The sequence below is a fragment of the Hemitrygon akajei genome, chromosome 29, assembly GCF_048418815.1.
Source record: "Hemitrygon akajei chromosome 29, sHemAka1.3, whole genome shotgun sequence".
Taxonomy (NCBI): domain Eukaryota; kingdom Metazoa; phylum Chordata; class Chondrichthyes; order Myliobatiformes; family Dasyatidae; genus Hemitrygon; species Hemitrygon akajei.
Window position 1 is genome coordinate 19,321,096 of NC_133152.1, and position 15,972 is coordinate 19,337,067.

At 37.4% G+C, this 15,972-nt stretch overlaps 1 protein-coding gene across 3 annotated transcripts in view; it reads left to right on the forward strand.

The window, feature by feature from the left end:
- The window catches only part of vps13d (vacuolar protein sorting 13 homolog D), a 288,043-nt gene that overhangs the window by 194,143 nt on the left and 77,928 nt on the right, over positions 1–15,972 (forward strand). For all 3 annotated transcript variants that reach the window (XM_073031774.1, XM_073031775.1, XM_073031776.1), the window contains 6 exons: positions 3,892–4,068; positions 5,833–5,952; positions 8,189–8,338; positions 8,607–8,762; positions 11,792–11,888; positions 14,626–14,774. In XM_073031774.1, coding sequence (XP_072887875.1) covers positions 3,892–4,068; positions 5,833–5,952; positions 8,189–8,338; positions 8,607–8,762; positions 11,792–11,888; positions 14,626–14,774 — 849 coding nt within the window. The remainder of the gene's footprint in view (positions 1–3,891; positions 4,069–5,832; positions 5,953–8,188; positions 8,339–8,606; positions 8,763–11,791; positions 11,889–14,625; positions 14,775–15,972) is intronic.

A 15,972-nucleotide genomic window follows, 5' to 3' on the forward strand; every position in this document is an offset into this window, starting at 1 on the left:
CCCGATATCTAGAGACTCTATGAGCCCGATCGATTAATGGGGGGTTATCCAGGACATCTTCGCCCAGGACATCCACTAGAAATTTGGAGAAGAAAACGGTCAGATCACCGCTTTCAAATTTTTCCGGGATTCCAATTAACCGAAGATTTTGTCTTCGAGAACGATTTTCCAAATCAGTAATTTTAGCTTTATAGCGATCCATCTGTTGGATCGTCGAAGTTTGCTCTTCTTGCATTTTTTCGATTATACGATCCTTCTTACGAGCAGCTTCTTCAAGAACCAAAATGCTTGCTTGTTGTTCATTTGATTCCCGTGAAAAGGTCAGGAACTTTTCTTCGAGTGATCTCAAGCGATTGTCATACTGTGCAAATCTTCCAAGTAATTTTTTCTCCAATTCATCAAATCTAGCGTCTATAAACTTCACAACAACTTCTAAAGTTAACGGTTCTTTCGTCTGTTTCGGTTCTTTTGCTCTAGACATTTCAGCGGGTTGAGAGTAATTCAAATAGTTTTTAAAAAAATTCTATATGTTTAGACCCCTTTAAAATAAGTTTAAGGGGTGTTTGTAGGTTAAAAAAAACGTAAAAGGTTTGGAGCAAAGCCTAGATGCGGTTTACTCCATGAGCGCCATCTTGAGACCTCCACAAATAACTTCTTATTCAGAAATTATCTCTAGCAGATTACCTGACGCATCATTGTCTTTAAAACACTGATCAAGCCAAGCAACTAACACGCACAATGGAAGACGTAAAACAGTTCCACCAAATGGCAACCTCAATCTCCAAGCACTTGGCAGAAACAGACAATTGATCTGTCTATTTCCATTGTCCTTGACCCATTCAACCTGTCTCTTAATGTGAACAAAACAAAAGAGATGGTTGTTGACTTCAGGAGGGCACGGAGCGACCACTCCTCACTGAACATTGACGGCTCCTCGGTAGAGATCGTTAAGAGCACCAAATTTCTTGATGTCCACCTGATGGAGAATCTCACCTGGTCCCTCAACACCAGCTCCATAGCAAAGAAAGCCCAGCAGCGTCTCTACTTTCTGCAAAGGCTGAGGAAAGTCCATCTCCCACCCCCCATCTTCATCACATTCTACAGGGGTTGTATTGAGAGCATCCTGAGCAGCTGCATCACTGCCTGGTTTGGAAATTGCACCATCTCAGATCACAAGACCCTGCAGCAGATAGTGAGGTCAGCTGAGAAGATCATCGGGGTCTCTCTTCCCGCCATCACGGACATTTACACTACACACTGCATCCACAAAGGAAACAGCATTATGAAAGACCCCATGCACCCCTCATATAATCTCTTCCCCCCTCCTGCCATCTGGGAAAAGGGCTCTGAAGCATTCGGGCTCTCACAACCAGACTATGTAACAGTTTCTTCCCCCAAGCTATCTGACTCCTCAATACCCAGAGCCTAGACTAACACCTTGCCCTATTGTCCTGTTTATTATTTATTGTAATGCCTGCACTGTTTTTGTGCATTTTACGCAGTCCAGTGTAGGTCTGTAGTCTAGCGTAGCTTTCTGTGTTGTTTTTTACGTAGTTCAGTCTAGTTTTTGTACTGTGTCATGTAACACCATGGTCCTGTAAAACGTCTCATTTTTACTATGTACTGTACCAGCAGTTATGGTTGAAATGACAATAAAAGTGACTTGATGTTTGCTTACATATTTCAAATCCACCATGGCCATCATAAGAGTCTCTTAAACATCCCTAATGTATCTGCCTTTACCACCATACCTAAGAATACATTCCATCCACTTGCCACTTTCTTTGTGTAAAAAAAACAGTTACCTCTGACATCCATCCTATAGTTTCCACCAATCACTTTAAAAGTATGTCCTCTCATGTTAGCCATTGCTACCCCAGAAAAATGGCACTGGCTGTCCACTCTATCAATGTCTCTTATCAAAGTCCCAACTCATCCTTCTTTTCCAAAGAGAAAAGCCATAGTTCGCTCAGTCTTTCCTCATAAGATATGTTCTCTAATCCAGGCTGCATCCTGGTATGGTAAATCTCTGCATCCTTTCTAAAGCTTCCACATCCTTCTTATAATGAGGCGATCAGAACTGAATACAATACTCGGCAAGTGTAGTCTAATGAGAGTTTTTACTGCAACATTATCTCGCAGTTCTTGAACTCAATTCCCTAAATAAGGAAGGCTAACAAATCATTTTTATTTTCCTTTCTTAAGGGGTTTTGCTCGAGTACCTTGTGTTTGCAAATGTTCTTCACAAGCATTAGTAAATTTTAGAATTCACCTTTGATCCTAATTCTGTTCTTATTTGCTACTCTATGTTTCATCAAAAATTCGCAAGTAACACATTTTCCTCTTCCTAAGTAACACGAAGACCAACTGCAGCACCTCAACTGGCTGAGATAAATTCAGAATTAAACTTGCTGGTCTGTGGTTTGAAACTGTTCGCAGGTATTTTGAAGGAAGAAAATTTGTACTGAGAGGACTTTGGGCAGCAAGCCACTGCTGGTGGATACAGCAAAACTTACCATTAAGACAGCGTGAGGGCTAGTGATTTACTGCTCACTGCATGTTGTGTTCGATGTACTATTTGGTTTTCTAGGTAAATATGCTGTACTTTTGTGCAGAATAAACCTGGGATAGGCAAATTGCTGAAGATTTTGTTTTTATTCAGATCACTTCAGAAGGTGCTAGTTTTGAAAACTTTGCATTGTAGTTGTAGCACTTGAACAGTCAGTCAGGTTTACAGCATTGTCTTCCAATTTCAACACAAGAAGGCATCCTGAGGAGCTCTACAGAAACAGAAACAGATGAAACAGAAACAACACTGTAATAAAGACAGGTATTTCACGATGGTCATTGAAAGTCTGGTGCTACGTGTAGTATACAGGTTTTAAAGAGGCTGTAAAGGAGAGAAAGGAATGGAAATTTATTGAGGAGCTGGCAAATAGAGTTAACACCTACGTGCCTAAGTGCACAGCCGTCTGAAAGAATGCTGAGGCTAGAATGAATCAGATTTCCTCTATCATTAAATCAATGTGAGGGGCAAGGCTGTCAGTGTCTTATCAAGTGAATGAGCGTCATAATTTTCGGTAATGAGTGAACTTTGATCTAGATCAACCTACATAGTGGTGATAGCCAAGCGGAACATAATGTTGGTTTCCATGCTTTAAGCAGAAAATATATGCATTTGAAATGATCTAACAAATCAACTGAACAAAGCATGTGTGGCTCATTTGCAGCTGTATTCAAGTCATGTGTTCCCAGAACATTTAGCACAGTGGTTCCCAACCTTTTCTATGCCCCACAACCCTAGGAAATGTTTGATTAATGTTCGCACCCCTTACAAAAGTAATATCACATTTGAAGATGGTCTAATTTCTAATTTTTGAACCACATACAAATGAAACAAATTGAACTTAAAAAAACAAGCTTCTAACTCAGTGCATAAAATGCAAATATAAATTGAGCAATTAGATTCTAATTTATTCAGAAAAAATTGTAAACAATAAATTGATGAGACTCCTCAACTCTGTGGTGTAACTCCCAGGTAATACTGATGAGACTCCTCAACGCTGACTCGGGCAGCAGGAGACTGAAGTGAGTTTACGTCTCTCTCGACTCGGGCAGCAGGAGACTGGAGTGTGCTTGGGACAAATGTTACTACCACTTCTCAAGGCACACTGGCAGCTGGCTGAGTGATGACTCGTGACTTGGCAATCAAGTACACAAGCCGCTCTTTGTCGCACCCCCTGAAATTCCATCTCGCACCCCCTGGGGGTGCGGGCACCCCAGGTTGGGAACCCCTGATTTAGCAATTTCAGGTTAGGACTGCTTCAACTGAAACTTTTTGTGAAAGTCTGATATATAAAGAATATTAAATCTATATGATTGTTCATCCAGGTAACCAGAGGCATTTCAGGGTTGTACGATGGAGCTGAAGTAGTACTTGGTCCAGAACCAACCTTAGGTCTCGAACCAGTTCCTGTCGAGCAACAGTTCATAAACCAGAAAATGAGACCTGGTTCAGGAATTCTTTCTTTACGAGTTATTCCTGATGGTCCTACGCGAGTGTTGCAGGTATGCTGATAAAAAGCAGGTTAATCAAAATGTATTTTCATCCTATTTCCTTGTAGAATGCAATTATTGTGGTTGATGGTCTTTTCCCCTGCAGATTGTGATTCCACCCATCTAGCAAAACATGATTTCCCAGCTTTGTTAATCATTTTATCTCTTAGCAGAATCCTTTTTGTATCCTTCAACTTCGTTACGGGCCAGCAAGAGGTCTTTCTGGCAAAGACCTCTTGTTTCAATCTGTTTTACTTGCACATGGGTTTGATTTTTCTTTAACCTTTCCTCTTAATTAGTCTGTACCCATCACTGCCAACAAGTCTTCCAATGGTTTCTGCTACCTAGCAAACTTATGAATATACATTCCTGGTATACCTGCATCTATTACCTAGGTATCTTATAAGTCAAGCACCTATCTGCTCAGTTTGTTACCACCCATCTCATCCCATGAGAAACCATTTAATTGATTTCGTTCCAATTTTTCCCTAATGTTTTCCTTTGACAGAGGGAAAATATATGCATGTTTTTAACTGCTGCTTGTAGTATCTTCCTGCTATATTAGTGATTCTGTCAATTGAATTTCTTGCACTCCTCTAATTTCCATCTGTCTTTCCTACTCTAGTCCATTTACATTTGTTCATTTTCTTCCTCAGCTTTATTTTTCATTTTTCCATGCATCTTTGCATAGCCCTCCCTCTGTCTTTTTCTCCTTTTCCACCTGTTCTGCAGAATGTTCGTTTAATTTCTTTTTCTTGATTCACTAAGTTGATCTAGCGTTCCGTTAAGTAGGTTGTTCAATTAATTACTTTGTTCCTCTAGTTTGTGATATTAGTTGTTTCTTTTTACCTTTCTTTTCTCATTCTCTGTCCTATTGAAATTTGTTCCTGCCTGATCCTCTTGTCATCTTTCCTGATCTTAGGACAATCAGAATGCTTCAGTGTTACACAGCATACTAACAGCACAACTCATCCATACCAACTAAGTTGTCTATCTAAGTTTATCCCATTTCCTCCAGAACCTTTCTGAATTATTTATCTGTCCAAATTTCTTTTAAGCAGTCTCATTGACTTGTGCCTAGATTCTACCAAAGTTTCAAAGTACACTTATTATCAATGAATGCATAAATCTTGAGATTTGTTTGTTTACAAGCAGCCACAAAGCAAGAAAACTGAAAGAACCCAATTTTAAAAAAATTTTAAAAAGACCAACACCTGATGCACAGAGAAAGGGCGAGAAAACACAAACAAGGCACAATTTACTGTATCTGATTTACTCACCAACTCTTATGTCTTGTGCTTAAAAAGTCACTATTTTTATACTTAAGCTTTTATTGACATTACTTAATAACATCCAGGTGACATATTTTTCAATGTTGCTTAAGAGGCATTAGAACTTCCATGTACACCTGAGAAAGCAGACAGCTGTGATTTGACAAGAGATACTTTCAGCAATATAGCATTCCTCAGACTGGTTTCTGTACTCAAGTCTCTGACATGGTATTTAACTCCTTGCTTTTCCTGTCTTTCAGCTTTGAATGTGAATCGAGGATATATACTCAAAAATTAATTTGTCCTTTTACCCCTTAATGCTATTTCTGCATTTTCCATGTAAGATTGTTTTGTAGATTTCACAGAAGAATTGAAAGGCAAATTTGTTTTCATGTTATGTTTTAAATTAATTAAAATCACACAGATTCCATTGTTCTTGTACTTTCTGAATCAATCAGTGCTTTCTAAATTTAGTTGGTCCTGTGACCAATATGTCTTGTTACAGATTACTGATCAACAGCATCGCAGAACTAATCGTTCCCTCACAGGAACTGAGGAATGTCCAATAGCTGAAATGAGTGAAATTAGGAAGTTAAAGAACTTGGAAGCTGAACAAGAGTTAGAGGTACTTCTCTGTTTTATTTCAGTCTTTATTTATAATCTGTCTGTGTTTGATTTTTGAACAAGAAGTTTTCAAAATTCTTTAACAGATTACACAGGAAGAGTGAAAATACCCCAATCTAAAATAATATTTGCAACTTTATTTATCAGTTGTTAATCATATGCATCTTTCCTTACTTATTATCATTATTGCTTGAAGGCAAAAATATTAAAATCCAATCCTTATTTGTCCCTGTATGCCTCTCTAAATATGTGAGTTGTAAGAGAAAAACAGTTGGAAATAGATTTTAAAATCTGCACATTAATTCTTTGGTGTTCAACAGCCAGAGCTGAACAGCATTTATTTAAATACTGTATGATAAGAAGATAAAAGGGTAAATGTTTCCTCTTCCTTTTCCTTACTTAGTGATTTGAATGTTTTTCTTAAAACAAGGCCATAAGACATAGGAGCAAAATTAGTCCATTTGGTCTGCTGCATCATTCCATCATGGCTCATTTATTATCCCTCTCAACCCCACTCTCCTCTCTTTTTCCCGTAATCTTTGATGACTTTACTAATAAAGAACATGTCAGCCTCCACTTTAAATATACCTAGTGACTTGGCCTCCACAGACGTCTGTGGCAATGAATTCCACAGATTTACCACCCTCTGGCTAAAGAAATTCCTTCTGATATCCGTTCTAAAGGGATGTCCTTGTATTCTGAGGCCATGCCCTCTAGTCCCAGACTGACACACTCTCGGAAATATCCACATCCACTCTATCTAGGCCTTTCAATATTTTAGAGGTTTGAATAAGATAAGTACCTGTTTGTTAGTTTGCTAACTGCTTTGCCAAAGGGTGTAAGTGATTTTAAGGGAAGTGGATTAATATTTGAAGTAAAAGCAGAGAATTGAGAGTTAGACAGTAGTGGTAGTAATAGCTGATAGATCATCAAACTGAAACATTAAAACTGTCCGTCTGAGTATTTTCACCATTTTCTTATTTCAGCTCTGCAGTATTTGCAGTATTTGGCTGCTATGTTAAAATTAGTTTAGCATATACACAGATGCATCAAGCCAAATGATCTCCTCTCTTCTAAACATTGTTCTCTGTGTGTGGTGCCAAGTTTACTTAACACTGTAGTTTGGATGTGATTCATTGTTCTTGGAGAGAATTCTTAGAGTATTCATTTGAAATAAAACAAAATCCAGGTTGAATTCAGTTTAGCACAAATTTTGCAATGTAAGTACAATATAAAGGAAGCTTATCAATTACTGCTATGCTAAGTTCAAGTTAATCTCAGTAACTGTCTTGTTTCCTCCTGCTGGTTTGTAAGTGGAACATTGAAAGTAGAAAATTGGTGAAGGAGTGGACCATCTGACTCTGCAAGTTTATACGGCCATTTAATATGATCATGCCTGATTATCTGAATTCAGTAGCCTGTTTCAGCTTTCTCCACATATTCCTTGATCCCTCTCGCCCTAAATCAACACCTGACCCTTAAATATATTTAATGATTTGATGTCAACTGTTTTCAGCAGTAGATAATTGTGGTGGCTCACCATTGGGAGAAGAAATGTCTCCGTATCTCAGTCTTACTAGCTTGCTCCTTTATCCCTGCTGTTTGATCCCTGGTCCTGCATCCAATCTGTCTAATCCTTTTAGAATTTTGCAGGTTTCTGCAAGATCCCAACTCGTTCTTCTAAATTCAAGTAATTATAAGCATAATTTATCTAAACTCTCTCAGTATGTCATTCCTGTCATCTGAGGCAAAAGTCTGATGAAGCTTTGCCAAACCCCCTCCTTCCTCAAATAAGGAGAACAAACTGCACACGACACTCAGTGTGGTCTTTCCAAGGCCCACTGAAATTTCTGCAAGAATGAAAGAATCCCCTATGATCTGTGGAATGAGTGTTCCATGTGGTGTTGCATTGAACAAAACATTCAAGATTTTGTTTCTTTTCTTTAAGTCATCCATTTCCCACTATAGTTTCTGTTCAGTGACCTAAAAAATGTATAGATCTTTGGTTAAGTCTCAGTCATGATTGTTTTTGATAATTGGTTCTTTATGCAAGGATTACACATAAATTGGCTTTTAGGTGAGTTATGTTACCAACTTCCACATCTATAGGTCTGCGTCCAAGAAGTCATACCTCTGAGGAATGAATAATTCTATTTGAATTCTCCATAGAAAATCATCTTTGATGGAATTAAATACTTTGCCTCTTTTTTAAAACAACAATTGTTTTAAATTTGCAGGTTTTAGTGACACTGGATGGTGGAGTCGGTTTATCATTGATCAACAAAGTCCCTGAGGAATTGGTATTTACTACTTTAAGAGGGATAGATGTTCATTACACAAAGGTTGCCACCAGTCAGATGCTAGAAATCAGCATCCAGGATGTACAGGTAATGAAACATATTTTAACAGTATTCTTTTATATTGAACACTTCAAGGTTCTATATTGGAAAAGAGAGGGTAACTAATTATGAATTCTTAATTGGTCTCGGCTTGGTTTTTGAAAGTACGGTGTTTGGAATCATTTACTTTTGTAGTGAAAGGGGACTTGTTTGAAAATATATTTGTCCATACAAGAAATTCTGCTGTTCTTTTTTTACTTTATTATTAAATATTAAAAGATACTAAGATATTTTGTTTCCTCCTTTTTATTACAAGATTGATAACCAACTTTTGGGAGCAACACAACCTGTGATCCTCTCCCTAACACCCAGCACCCCTGAAAGTGAAGCAGAAACTGTTGAATCTGGTCCTGCTGTTCAGATCAACGCTATGAAGATCACAAGTAGGAGTGCACTGACTGAACTCTTCAAAGTGAGTCTTGAGTAGACCATTTTCAGTAAAGTTAATAGTTACCTGTTTTGTATTTATATCATGAAACATCTAATGTCACAGAGAATAGATAAAAACGTATAACAAAGAAAACAGTATATTAAATCAACCTGTACATACTGTACAAGCTTCCTCCCACTTCTTATACCATCTAGGAAATAAGAGACGTCTTCCAGCTCTAAACGCTTTCTTATAAAGGTATTAAATGATGTGAACTACAGGAGCTCAGATGTGATCCCCAGACTGATTTAGCGGATCTTAACTGGGACGCAGATCATGCTGTTCTGTTTGATCTTGACATCTCTGTATGCAGAAACACTTAGCAAGGATTAATCACTCGCAGCTGCCCCTGCATTAATAGACTTGAGTGTGGATATCGAGTGAGGACATGATCAGATTTGGCTGGAAGGCACGGTCTTTGCAGAATAACCTGCCAGCATATCATCTTGCATTGAAACGATCTGGATGGCTTCCAGCTCCAGTGAAGCTTTGAGAAGTGTCTTCATATAACAGTATCCTTCTGTTTCTCTACAGTCAGGGTGATCACCAGGTGGCGATGATAATCTGTAAAATCCACTGAAGTACGATGTCCATCCATATGGAATCCAAAGTCAAAATCTTATGCAGTGATTTGTTATCCAGGCTTTGGTGTCTTGAAAGTGCGGAAAGAAAGGTTGCTTTATTCTGCACTCTCAGAATAAAGGCTCTACACCAAAATGGTATTGTTCCTTATTCCTTGGGAGAATTCAGGCAAGGCTGTTGGATCCAACGAATCAAAGCCAAGGTATGCTCCCATTAGTGAGCATATTAGTTATGAAGGATCACAGCCTCTTATTTTTAGATAGCTATTCAATGTGTTTCGCTATCTTTTTTTCACAGAATTTTCTTGTCTGTGATGTTGTTAATCTGAGAGCAGATAACTGTCACTTTCTAGTTTGTGTTTTTGGTATAGCATTGATACTAAGCAGATTTCAATCCCAACAAGATTACACTCTGAGATGTTTGACTTTCAAAACGGACTTGGAGCAATCAGCACAATAGATTGGCTTGAATGGTATCAGATAGTATAAAGTGTGACTTAACTTTACTTAAATTAGTTGAAGTAAAGGTAATTAAGTAAAGTCCTCATATGCAAACAGTCTTGAGTGTTTATCTATTGAGCCGTGTTCAAAATGTACACGGAGTCATCAATACTGAAAAGAAATGTTACTTTGAATGGCATCACAGCTGGGCTTAGTCCTGTGCTTGGTATACATTGGCATGTAATAATTTTGCAGTGATGTAATTGAATTAGGGGCAAGAATAACTTGGAATCAATGAAATTGGCACACGCTAGCGTTTAAATATAGCGTTTCACATTTCAGCAGGAGTCAGACTATTCCCTATAACTTGTTGGAATTTTTGGCTTATGTTTTACAGTCTCCAGTGAAGGGATAATGCTCCCTGCTGATCTTGGGGAAAGTTCTCAGAAAAGATCTTGTGATTTCAACTTCCCAATTTCAGTTATTGTTTGCTTGTGTCAGTTCTAAGAGATACCACCAGCAACTGACATCTAGTTGGCCAAGCACTCAACAGCAGTGAATAATTCTCACAGATCAGAAACTAAATCATTTAAGTAAAATTAAATATTTATGCAGACTACAAAGTTTAGAGCATTCTTTTATTGTTAAGGTCGAAGGTGAAAAACATTCTTTGATAAAAGTATTCCATTAATAGGTTACTCTAACTAAAGAAATGAAACATAATACTTTCAGAGTATATTATAATGTGAGCAGCCTTTTTCTGATAGCCTTTTTTTCTGTTAATTGCAAATGGTTCAGTCCACAGGTGGCAACTGAAGGATTTCCATATTAAACTAGATATGGGTCAAAATCACAATATTGTTCTCAGTTTCAGTGTGATGAAAGCAAATACAAAGCTGTTTCACCATTGTTACAAGTGTAAAACAGAGATCAACACAATAGACATTGTGCTCAATGTCTGTTTTTTTTTGTTTATTAGGATACAGCGCAGTATTAGCCCTTCTGCCCAGCAATCTCCCAATTTAATCCTTGCCTAATCATGGAACAGTTTGCAATGACCAATTAACCTACCAACCATATGACTTTGGACTGCGGGAGGAAACCGGAGCACCTGGAGGAAACCCACAAGGTCATAGGGAGAATGTACAGTCTCCTTTCAGTGGCAGGAATTGAACCTGTGTCACCTGCACTGTAAAGTGTTGTGCAATACACTAGGCTACTGTGCCATGATGGCTACTTTGGTGTAAGTTGACCCACACCCCTCCCATGCTGTATCCCGTCAACATTTCCTTGTCAAATATGACCAGAATTTCTATTTACAGGTTGTTCTGTAATTACAACTCCGTATTTCATTGATCGCTCAGATTAATGGTCCACTACATTAAGTGCAATATGTTTGTTCAGTTTTAGACCAGCAAAAATTCTAAATGATAAGTTCTTTAGCATAGTGTGTTGTATTATCACACTTTTTCTTGATTCTTTTTGGTTCATCACAAACTCTGATACACAGAAAAAATGTATTCCTATTTAATAAAATAACCATATGGTAAGAAATGGAAATATAGAGTCAATTCTCTTATAACATTTTCGCCTCAAGTGTAGGAGTAAACAATTTCTTCACAACATGGGCAAGAATATTGGTGGATCTGACACTAACTGGTTATATAGGACATAGAATTACCTAGCCTGTTTGTTATTGTCTAGAAATGAGAAGATAACTAAAACTGGAGGTGAATTGGTCTCTCTCATCCAATAACACAAATGCGAATTTCAACCGGAGTTACACCACAATGAACAAAGTTTGGTGCAAATAAAGTGCTTACCAGAATTCAGAAAGTGTATTTATTTTGGTAAATCAAGGAGGGAAAACCTAACATCAACATTTCTTTCAGTCATTCTCCTTTTGCTCCCAGAGTTGGCTAACAATGAAGTAACTTCTGTTTATTGTTTTTCGATTTATTGTGACAAATTGTATTTCTGTATCTCCAGCACCTCATGATTACAGTACGGAAGCTGACAGTTCAAATTGAAGAAAAGCTCCTGTTAAAACTGTTGCATTTTTTCGGCTTGGGGCAGTTGGACCAAGGTACAAGTTATAAATCAGGTTATCAATATTACTTTGATGCTTACTGTAAATACTGTTGCTGATTGAATAATAAAAGATGTTTACATTGGATTTTGTGAACTGCACAAGGCTGGCAAATGCAAAATGTTGATGTACTGGTACATTGCCAAATGATGGCATGAATTCATTAGTGGTGCATATTGAAATTGAATTCTTCATTTTAATTGGCCATCTCATGAGTGTTCTAGGCAAGATAGTAAAATTAGTACACCCTGGGATGAATTCATTTATAGGTGTTCTCCAAATTTTTACATTTAGAGCAGTATTTGAAAGCAGATTTGTTTATTTCATATTTTTGTTTTAAAGTGAAGCAGGCTTCAGCAAATTTGATCTTCAGTGCCCCAAGTGAAAGTATCATACTTGTAAATCAACATGTCATTCAGTTCATTTAGAAATGTATGTATTCATTGTTTAGTGATGTTTCGAAATAGAAAGCAGAGTTGTTGCACCAGGGAATTTTAATTGAAAAGTTGAAAGTACACATAGAGAGCAGAGGAGCACAGATTTCCTGTAGAGTTCAATAGTTTAGGTTGCTATTTATGAAACTGGCCCCTTGTTTACCCTTTCAGCCCTTGGGTTGTTTAAGGTTTATAATGTTAATTATTTGTATTGTTCAGTTCCACCGGATATTCTAGGATATTAGCTATAGTGAACAATGCTTTCAGTAGCTCATTTATACCAATTAATTAGTTTAATTTACATTTTAAGTTGCATTGAAAAATATGTTGCATGAAGTGTTATCGACAGCCAGCCCCAACACTCAATGGATATTGAAATAATGCCAGGAATCATTTTTCTAAGGTTTTTTCAGAGGTATTTAGCACATTTAGTATGATGCAAAATATCACTAAGATGCCTTCATTCACATCACCTAACAGCTACAAGAGTACAGTACTGTTTCATTTATTTTTCCTCTTTTGAGTCTAGGAAGACTGAAGTTAACTAACGCAAAACATTAAAACTGAGCCTGCTCTCTGTTGAATCTATTGGAAGAGTGGTTCAGTCTTCAAATGCCTTTTGCTGGAAGATTTAAATAGATATTTTTGTGTTCCCATTTGTATTTTATAGCATGATAACTTCTGATATTTTTAAGAGTTCCGTTTTCTTATTCTTCCGATTTTTGTTTTGAAGAGGTTTGTTTAATTTGCACTGGAACTGTCCATTTCAGGATAGTATCCAACCCCTGTCACATCAGTCCAGGGCAGATGCTGCAGTATATTTATGTTCATAAGTTGTTGATCTATATTGTTGGTTGGCCTTGAAGGTTTGGAAAGTATCGTTTTAAGGGCTCACATGTGGATAAATTCTAGATAAAATTTGTTCACCGCAGCAGCTTATTGTTTTTGTATAGTACGCTAGGGAAATACTGATTTGAATATTACTTGTTACTCATTCAGTTTGATGGGATGTATTTGCATGGTCCTTTATAATACGGCTGTAGGATCGTATATTCGAATTTACGATCCTGCAGTATATAGTTATATTCTAGAGAATATCAGAAGTGATGCAGAAGCTGGAATCTAAATGAGGGGCTTGATGGTTTATATATAAAACAAAAGTTATACCTGAATAGGTTGCAGCCTAATCTAATTGATAGGTTCAAAATGTCTTGTAGCTTCATTCTGATAATTTGCTGCCTTCAAATCACTTCGGAATATGTTGTTATAGTCTGTGTTACAAAATTTCATTCAATATTAATATCATCAGTAGCAATCATTATGGACTCTCCGAGCCAGCATGCTGCACTTCATTAATATTCATCCGAAGGGATCAAAGCTTTTTGTTGTCAAATTTTTTTAAAGTATTTTGTAATTGCTTCCAAAATCCATGGACAATTTATGTGATTGAATGTGTGGCAGAGTTTTTTTTACCAATGGACTTTAGTAGGCGGTTTGGTGTGTGGGGGGTTGGGGAGAATGTTAGGAGGCATGGGTAATGGTTATTGAGTCTAGACCCAAGAAGATTAAAGAAGTAATGTTGTAGTTTGAAGTTCTGTTTTAAATTGACAGCTTCCTTGTTTATAATTAAGTTTTACTTTATTATATATACCATGCTGTCTGATCCCTGGGAGAGTCACCATCTGATCTGAAGGATTAAGATTCCTTTGTGTAACCCAGAACACCAGCAAACTGCAACTGCATAATATAGCTATGGAATTTGATAAACTCCTTAAAAAAACAAATAATCTGTTGCAAGATGAAGATGGTGAATTCGCCAGAGGAACCTTTCTGAAAACACATCTTTCTAAATATGCATTGATATGTAACGCAAAGAAAATAGAAATTCTAGAAATACTCAGCTGGTCAATCTGCAACAGCAGAGAATGAGCAATATTAACCTTTCAGGTAACTGAAACAGTCAGTAACCCTGATTCTCTTCCACAGATACTGCCTGATCTGTTGTATATTTACAATGTGATGTTTCTTCCCCTGAATTTTAAGCATCTGCAACTTTTTTGCTTTTATATTAGTACAAGGTTTATATTTTATTGAAACATCTTTTATCATTATTTAATGATTCCTTGTCATCACGTCGTTACCATTAAATAGTGAAACTTAAATTGGAGTAACCGTGTCACCATGTCTCTGTGTCCTTACAAAAAGCCAGCTCAGGAAAACTAAATAATTGCATTTGGTTTCCAAGAGCAAACATTTCTTCAGATTTGAAAGTTTAATACTTTTAAATCTTCCCTTCACAGATGTAGAAAAGCCAGATGAAAATGCCCCTGAGCAGAACAGTGAGAAAAGTGGAACAGCAAAGCGCTATTACTTTGAAAACCTCAAACTCAGCATGCCACAGATCAAGATGAGTGTATTTACTTCTAGCAAGTTACCTGTTGAACTCAAGGTGTGTTTCTTCCCACTATACCATTTCTGAAGGAATGCAAAATGTATTAAAACAAATATATCAATATGAGTAATCTATAACTGCCAGAAAGTCCTTCTGCAATGGGCCATCAAAGTTTATTATTTTTCCCAAAATAATGAATGAACAAGTCTGAAACATCTGAAATACACTCCCTACTGCGCATGATATATCAACCCCTTCTAATCTGTCTTTCAAAATGGATCAGCAATGCTGTAAAGTTATGCCAGAATCAAGCAGCTCACTTCGAGCTTAGTGTGGAAGCAATGAGCTTTATCTGCATTTAATAACACAAAGCTCATTTTTAATTTGAGTCAGTAATTTGGCACAGGTGGTGTTTATCCATGGGCATTCCTTGTATTTGAGCCTCTATTATAATAGTTCCTAGTGCCTGTTTGAAGCAACAGCATTCCAATTAATCTTTAATGTATTTTGTTAATGGTAGAGCTTGCATAGTGTGCTCAGAAATGATAAATTAATCTCATTGCATCCTTTCATCTCTGGTGACCTCCCAGTACCCTGACCTTTCTTCCTGTTTTAGTGACCATTCCTATTTTTCATCCCTCCCCCAGTTACCTTCGGCCTTCCTTTTTACCCTCCACCTGTAATTTTGCATTTTGAGGATATGAAAGGAGAGTAAGTGTAAAAGGCTTGAACCTGTTTCCCCTTCGAGTCTCTCCCCCTCCCTCCCTCTCCTTTCTCCAGCCCATTTTCACTCAGCTACTCAGTCACTATTTTCCCCTTTTGTCCTTGGCCAACTTTCCACTTTACTCTATGCTCCTCTGTCTTACTTTTTACACTTTGCTGCCCTTTTCTGTTGTTTACCCATTTGACCTTCTCTGCATTTGCCCTTATCCTCTCTGTCCTTGCACCCTTTTTTGCTCTGTCCCCACTGTCTTCCAAATTTTTTTACCCTCTCATATTTTTGCCTTGCTTCTGATTTTTAGCCTACCCTTTCTACCATCCTCGTTTGTCCTTTTGCTTTTTGCACATCCTATTATATTCCCTTGTTGCCAAGTGCCAAGTTAGGCACTTCCCTTCTGCTTATCATTATATCAGTGGTGTGTGATCATATCCTTTTCTGATGAAATTTGTTTAAACATAATGATGTGCTGTTGAGTCTGCGGAGGCCTGGCATGTCATTGAAAAGCTTGGTGCGCTTCTATAGATGTGTGGTGGA